General features: G+C 35.8%; 1 protein-coding gene across 4 annotated transcripts; it reads left to right on the forward strand.

Annotated features, from left to right (window-relative positions):
* Positions 1-67: 67 nt before the first annotated feature.
* On the forward strand, positions 68-7,896 carry LOC127372552 (uncharacterized). 4 transcript variants are annotated; one of them, XM_051416435.1, is made up of 18 exons: positions 68-180; positions 442-571; positions 877-903; positions 1,030-1,326; positions 1,565-1,876; positions 2,898-2,957; positions 3,038-3,112; positions 3,211-3,285; positions 3,386-3,457; positions 3,626-3,664; positions 3,752-3,820; positions 4,119-4,220; positions 4,598-4,616; positions 4,892-4,911; positions 5,035-5,075; positions 5,200-5,266; positions 7,088-7,128; positions 7,232-7,896. In XM_051416435.1, the coding sequence occupies exons 2-18, from the start codon at positions 538-540 to the stop codon at positions 7,322-7,324; spliced, it is 1,443 nt and encodes a 480-aa protein (XP_051272395.1). In that variant the 5' UTR covers positions 68-180; positions 442-537; the 3' UTR covers positions 7,325-7,896. The 4 variants fall into 4 exon arrangements, with proteins under 4 accessions (XP_051272395.1, XP_051272396.1, XP_051272397.1 ...); XM_051416436.1 differs by lacking the exon at positions 3,626-3,664; XM_051416437.1 differs by lacking the exon at positions 3,211-3,285.

Consider the following 7,896-nt stretch of genomic DNA (forward strand, 5'->3'; position numbering starts at 1 on the left):
TCTCTGTTTTATTTGGTAATGTTGGTCACGTAGTTCCTCTACTATTAATATCACTTCTGTGTTTTAGTTGTGTTTTTTCCCAGGCAGTACAAGCTAAGTAAGAGAATCAGTGGGAAACATCAGGGACATTGACTATACTTCAGTTCCAACTGCAGCAAAATACACAGCGTGTATAATTCTGTAAGTATGAAATGTAATGCAGATTGCAGAGTTGAATTGTCAGGACAAAAATGGAATAGCTGCATGTTTGCTTAGAGCAGACAATGTTAAGTATGTGTGTGAACACATCAGTGAACCAACACTGGTAGATTATTTTTGTTGTATCAAAGCAAGTAGATGAAGAAGAAGATCATTTATTAGTAGATGTAAGGTTGGTGTACTTCTGTGGCTGTGAGTCTGTTTATATGATTAACTTGATGCTACCTGTGGTTTTCCTGCAAGCAGGAGGAAGTTCCGCAAAATGACACATAAGTATGTCAGAGTCTGTAGTCAGACACTAAAGTACCTTTATGGACAGTCTCAGTATTCAGCTTCATCATGGCTGGACACCTGTTGTTTGTCTTCCTCATGTGTAAGTTAAACCTCTTACATTGACATTGATATTAATATAATAATAATAATAATAATAATAATAATAATAATAATAATAATATGAGTCATTATGTATCAGCATGTTATACCACACTACACATTCTGTTTGATGATTTTATGTGAGTTGTTGCTCTGTGCTGTTTATTTGTAAACTTATTGTGGAACTGCAGTGTCCATAACTAATTTCCTGTATGTTCCCATATAACATACATAATACTTGATTGAAGTTATGAATGAATTATTATTATTAAGTCTATTTATCTCATTAAAACATATTTCCAACAGATTCCTTTCACAAGATTCAAGTTCACGGTCAGTCTCTGATCTGTTATCTTTCATGTCCAGCTGTGCTGTTATCACTGTTTTCTCAATATGAATACTATACTAATGTGCATATTCAGTCTTTGATATAATATATGTCCACCTCTAAATCTTTAGCTCTTCATCCACCTAAACTGAAAGTGAATTCACTGGTGATCACAGAGACAGACTCAGTCACATTGAGCTGTGAGGCTCCATCATCTGTTTCTGTGTCTCAGTGTCATTTCTACACTGTTAGCGGAGGAACTGTCAGAGTCCTTCCTTGTATGAAGACACTGACAGGAACTGAACTGCTGTTAATGTCACATCAGAGTTCACCTGCTGAGGTTGAAGTGAAATGTTATTACACTGTAAAGATTGGGGATTTAAATTCTCCATCTCCACACAGTGACATATCCTCCATCACCATACACAGTGTGTAACTCCTTTTCCCATTCTTTCATATGTTATCATATACTGCTGCAAGATAACAAACAGAATTGTCATTATAAACCATTTGAGTTAAGTTGAAATTCATTGTAAAAATGTAATGAATGTAGGACTTCTTTTAATGTGAACACTGATTGAAAGTGTTGCTACACTGCTAGAACATACAGTGTACTTGGTAGCAGAATGTCACATTGTATTTAACTTTTCATTAATCTTTCTGTAGGTCAAAAACCACAGATGAGTCTTCAGCATTTTGAGGGTGAACACGTTCTCTTTACTTGCTCTCTGCCTGGATCTGCTTATAATGATACGAGATGTAACCTGTACTTTGGAGAAGAAAGTGATCCAGGTGTAACAACAACCATCTGGAAGAAAAGAAGCTCAACCAATCAGTGGTTCTGCCAGTTTACCGTCAAAATTGATGATTTGCTGAGACGTCTAAGTTTAAATCAACAGAGTGATGCCAGCTGTGATTACAGTTTGGGAAATGAATCCAGCTCTTTGTCTCCTCGTAGTGATCGAGGCAACTTAACCTGTAAGTCACAGAAGACATTTATACAGAAACTACAATGAGTTTACTCTGTGTGACACAACACTTCTTAAAATGTATGAATGTGAATTACCACTGAATGTGTAAATTCAGAAAAACACCACATTTGAGTCTTTCTTTAATTGCCTTCACCAGCACAAGTTCATCCTACACTGACTGCCATATTCCTGACATCAGCAGAGGGGTGGGGAATATGAATAATTGAAAATATTAATTTTGTAATCAAACAAAGGACAAATAAAGTTATGGCTATATCGTTCTTTATGTTGAATTTCGATTTCTGATGGCATCTTTATCACCAACCTGATTTCTGCAATAATTAACATGTTGTTTCAGTAGGTTTGGCTATCAATTATAATATTTTTGCCCCCCCTCCGATGTCTAATCAAAGGTGCCACCATGTCATATGAAATGTTTGAATACGACGCTGTAACATCAGAATCAGAATCAAGTTAACAGGCCAAGTACAAGGAGATGGTTTTGAGGACAGTAATGGCCAAATGGAGGTTGTGTTTTCTTCTTTAGGAAGGTACCTGTTTAGTAGATTGCCCAGTTGGACTAATTGCAGAATAATGTGGTTGCACACATGATTCCTCTCAGGTTAAAAGTTTAAGATATAGTTTTGATATTTCACAGGATAAGCTCAAACTTCTAATCTGCTGGTGGCACTAGATGAAAAGTCCAGGTATCACATTCCTCAGGTCATTGGGGTTCATCTGCTGGTCACCATGGACATTTGTAGCACAGCAATCTGTCCAATAGTTTTTCAAGAAACTTCACTAAAATGCAAAAACAATGTCAACTTCATGGTCGTGCAAAAGCTGAGGGATCACCAGAGTCATTTGGATTCCTCCTCTGGGGACCCTGAATGTCTATACAATATCTCACGGCCACCAAATATTTCAGTTTGGAACGCAGTTGTCGACTGAGTGACCGAGTTTTTGCTGCACAAATTATGTTTACACATTAAAACTGACAAGCACAAATCACTTTCCTTTTACTGTAGACATTGTGGAAAAAGAATCAAACTCGGGTCTCACACGATCAGCAGTTATTGTGACCACAGGTATGACATGATATCTAATTTAATAGAAATACAGAAAATTATCACAAATCACAAAGTTTAAAAAAGGTTTTCTTCACCAGGTCTGACTGTTAGCCGGCCTCATGCTTCCACTCCTGTAACTCCTGCAACACAAACATCACCTAACAGAATTATAGGTAAGGCTTCACATTAAGTGACTTTAATTATTGACAAATTATATGTATATTACATTATATGAATATTTTTGTTTTATGTATTTTTCTGTATTCACCAGGTCTGACTGTTAGCCGGCCTCATGCTTCCACTCTTGTAACTCCTGCAACACAAACATCACCTAACAGAAGTACCGGTAAGGCTTCATATTAAGTGACTTTAACTATTGACTAATTATATGTATATTACATTATATGTTAATATTTTTGTTATATGTATTTTTCTTTATTCACCAGGTCTGACTGTTGGACCAAGTAACACTGATAGTTTTATCTCTTCTTCCCTAATACCAGTGAAACCAGCATCAGGTGACACAACTACTAATTTTCTCAATGATTCACACTGACTTTGTCCTGTTAGTTTGGGCACCTAATGGCTTTATTAGACAGTGATAACTTTAAAATGACAAGAAATGGGGAAGTAAGCCATTCAGTGGACATTATTTAAATTTTAACATTTATTAAATTATTTTATAGTCACAACTCTCATGAATCTGGCATCAGGCAATATTACAGGTGAGATTCGTATGAGTGCTTTTAAAAAAACAAGATGTATTGCTGTGTATGTTTTTAATATTATTTACTTTGTATTTGTTACAATAGCTCTGACACTAAATACCGCTAGCACTAAAGCTAGCTTGTTCCCTGAGACGTCACTAATCCTAGCATCAGGTGAGCAAAAAGCACATACTAATTAAATTACATTAAAAAATATAAATAAATACAAGATTTAATATTTTAAGGTTTAAAATTGTTACCACCTCGCCTACAGAGGGCACATAGTATGGATTTGAGCAGTATGCATTGTTCAGTGTCATATTGTCGTATCAATGTTTTGCATAATTATCATGTTCACAACTTCATTTACAAGTTTAATTTGCATTTGGTGAGGCATACCCTTTAAGATATTCAGTCTTACTGCTTTTGTGTTAGAAGTGAAACTGACACTTGTTTGTGACCTCCGAAACAGAAACATGGATTCGGAAGTCGGTAATAGTTGTGGCTGGTTTTGGAGTAACTGTGGGTGTTATCTTACTGGGACTGGCACTTTTCTGTACCAAAAGAAGAACTGGTGAGAACTCGATTTGTGTGCCCTGTAAAGGTTGAATGTACTTTCCACCCCGGAGAGAGCTCTCAAATAAGCACAGGATTAGACAGAGAGCTATTATTAAACACATACATGAACATAAATCAAACCAACAATTTGAAGTATAAGGAGCAGGTTGAGGTGGTGAAGGCAGTTGCAGCAGCAGAGGGCAATTTCATGAACTAATCAGCAGAGTGATAATAATAAGTGTGTGTTTATGCTGTCTGCTTTGTATGCATTAATATGATTGGAAATCAGCCAGTAAGATTATATTTATGAAGAATATCAGAAATACAAGCGCAACCTCAGTGCTCTGCTGTGCTTATATCTCTCGTTTTTTTTTTTTTTTTTGCATTTTCCAGAAGGATGTTCTTACAAGAGGTAAGGAATCCTTTTTGTTTTCTTTTACTTTTTTAGCAAAAAAAGAGTCAGCATATGTTCTATCACCATTTTTTTCATACAGACATTGTGCTTATTCAGTTATGGATTAAGTAAACTTGATTTTCCTATTAAACCTTGGGCTTAAAGTAGTGGACACATAAGTCACAGAGGTGTTTGGGGAAATAACAGTAAATAACTACAGTGCATTATGCTAACTTGTGTAACGAGAACACACTTTTTATTAACAAATAATTTTCCCCTTTCTTTCTGTATAGGACACAAACCAATGTCACAGGTAATGTGTACGTTTAGTAAACAGGCAACCTCACTGTATTATTCATACATACAATGTGCATTATGTATTGTATCATATTTTGGTCTTCTAGTGTATTGAGCCGTGTTTTATCTTCTTTTGTAGATGACTTTATGTACATGATAAATCTTGACTATGAGGGATTGGTAAAAACTTTTTTCTGTCAGAATTAACATTCACATCATATAAAATAATCAAACGTGAATAGTGAACTCCTCAAGGTGAATTAATGCTCATGAATTCCTCTCCCATCTTTCCTTTTATCTTAAGTTCTCTGCAGATATTGATAAAGCCTTTGATGTGATCACCTCATTACCTGGTGTTGAATGTCCTACTGGTGAGCTGCTCTTCACTTTACACCTACATGAGTGTAGCGTAAGGCTCATGTACAGGATGGAGAAAATATTTCATGCTGTACATACAAACATTGCTTAGTTTATTTTGAGTATTAGTTTTTTGAAAGGTGTCTTTTTAAAAATATACCAGAAGGTGTATCTTATAGAATGACTTGTCAATTATATTAATATTATATGCCTTTATAATTATAAAATATATAGTTAGAGTAAACACCAGAACAACAAACATTTCAGGGTATTAACACTAGCACTTGTCCCAAGAAATGTGTCTGATTTTAGACAGAAGCATCAACTCATTACATTTCCATCTCCTGTCTGACATTGTTTCATCTCTAACCAGTTTCTAAAGAGCCTTTTAAGGGTCACCATGAGAATTTTTGTGGGGACTAACCTGGCGTTCCTTCGCAATACTTTTGTGTTATCTCACCAGACTTTTCTCCCTTTCCTTTAAGCCATAATTATTTCTGATCATCTGCTCCCAGCACCACGCTCCAGTATCCAGCTCACTGAATTTTACTTTGAACAGGGTTGTTGGTATGTTGATATAGTACCGCTGCTCAACAGGCACAGTTATGTAATTAGTGACAATAAAACAAATTCTTAGATCAATTGGTCTCCCCAGTAGAAAGCAGTAAGAGATATAACAGTAGTGTTCTCATCAAGGACAAAAATATCTTCAGTGGTTTATGGTTGGTACACATAAACTGCATGAGCAGTGTCTGGTAGCTGCTTTATGTGACACGCCTGAGGTGACCATGTAGAGAGCTTTTCCGCTGCAGAGCTGCTGCTGCCAGCCCTTTCTTTCTGTACTGAGTTTGTCTTTGATAAATACAATACAATAAAAGCCTTGTGAAAACATGAATGGATTCTGTCCACAGAAACAGACAGAAGTTCTCAAACAAATCCATGACTGTTCTGTTGGTAGGCCTCAAAAGCAACTGCAGACGGTTGACAAATTAAAGGAAAAAACAGTCGTCTCAGTAAAATGCTTGGCCACCAGGTGCCGCCAGAACAGCTTCAATGTGGTCTCTGGAACTCTACAGGGGGGATGAACACCTTTCTTCCAAAAGATATCCCCTCATTTAGTTCTTAACAGGGTGGTCAGTTTTTAAAAGAGATTTAAAAGGGACTCATCAGAGGAGCTCAGGCTACACTTAAACTCATATGGAACTAAACAGTCGTTGATCTACTCAGGAGCCAGTCCCATTCGGTCCTTAAAGATGATAATTAAATCCTTAAAATAGATTCTAAAATACACTGGTAGCCAGTATAATGATGCTAAAGTTGGGATCACATGAACTCTTTTGTTAGAATTAGTGAGGAGTCTGGCAGCTGCATTCTGAATGAACTGAAGTCTGGTGAGGTTGTGTTTGCTTACGCACAAGTAGATTGATATACAGTCATTTAAACAGTATGAATGCATGAATGACAAATAAAGAATATTCTCTCCATGACACTTAGAGGGCTCTCCACTAGAGACCAAGGTATCTGTGGCCATTTTATGTCAACAGTAGTTTCCATAATATTTTCACTAACTGGTGATATAGATTTCTTTAAAAAAAAAAATTTTAAATTTATGATACAGATATTTAATCACTGAAGACTTATTGCAGACATCTACTTTTATGGGAGTACAATGAATACATGATCAGGTGGATTATAGCCTACTATAGGCTTTTGTATTTACAGAAAACTTACACATCTTACTACTGTGTCTCTTCTTATTTTATACAGATTTTGCAATAAAATACTAAACTTGACTGAAACAATCATCTTTGTGTTTGGTTCTCTCTTCCTTGCAGGTTCTGACAAACTAGACAGGCGAGAGCCTCAAACTGAGGACGTAAGTGAGACGGGGCTCAGTACTGAACATGTTTGCTATATATGTAGTTTTATAGATGCTTCAGATTTAAAGAGCTCTTACAGTTGGTTTCTTTCCTTTCTAGTCTGACATATACCATGTGTACTGCACTATCCCTGACGACCAACCTCCATCAGCCCCGAATGACATGGTGTACAGCACAGTGCAGACTCACTGAAAATGTTTTATACCTAAAAGGAATGTAGATATCTTGTTTAACATTTGCATCAAATAACTATTTGCATATTCTAACTACGTCATTCAATAGCCACAGTACTCTATATTAGGTGTTGAAGTGAAACAATTATAGTAAACATATCTACAAACTGTTTGTCCTCAACACAAATGTTCATACATTTATTTGCAAAATATTCTCTGTAAATGTTTTTTCTAAAATATTTGTTCCTGGCAACCTAACACACTCTGGTTAAATGCCTCCACCAACCAGTCAAGTTGCAGTTTACATCCATGTCTGTCCAGACTCATAGAATCATGTGGTGATCACTTAAAGAATTATATATATATGATTATATATACATATATATATGTTTAATTGTATATATGTGTAGAAAATTACAAAGTTTATTGTTTCAGCTAAATTAAAGGTATCACTTTACTGGTGGTGTGAATGATTTCAGTGAATATACATGTTTGAACTGATGAAGGATTATTATAGATTTATTGGCTAAACAGGTACACATGCAATTGATCACATGTAATTGATTAAAAATGGAGTATAGATATACAGAA

This window comes from Dicentrarchus labrax, unplaced genomic scaffold, assembly GCF_905237075.1.
Source record: "Dicentrarchus labrax unplaced genomic scaffold, dlabrax2021, whole genome shotgun sequence".
NCBI lineage: Eukaryota > Metazoa > Chordata > Actinopteri > Moronidae > Dicentrarchus > Dicentrarchus labrax.

Bases quoted from the DNA above. Each gene is read 5' to 3' on its own strand.
- LOC127372552 (XM_051416435.1), top strand. From the start codon at position 538: ATGGCTGGACACCTGTTGTTTGTCTTCCTCATGT. The intron at 3,458-3,625 runs GTGACACAACTA...ATTATTTTATAG, and splicing joins ACCAGTGAAACCAGCATCAG to TCACAACTCTCATGAATCTG. The intron at 3,821-4,118 runs GTGAGCAAAAAG...CCTCCGAAACAG, and splicing joins GTCACTAATCCTAGCATCAG to AAACATGGATTCGGAAGTCG.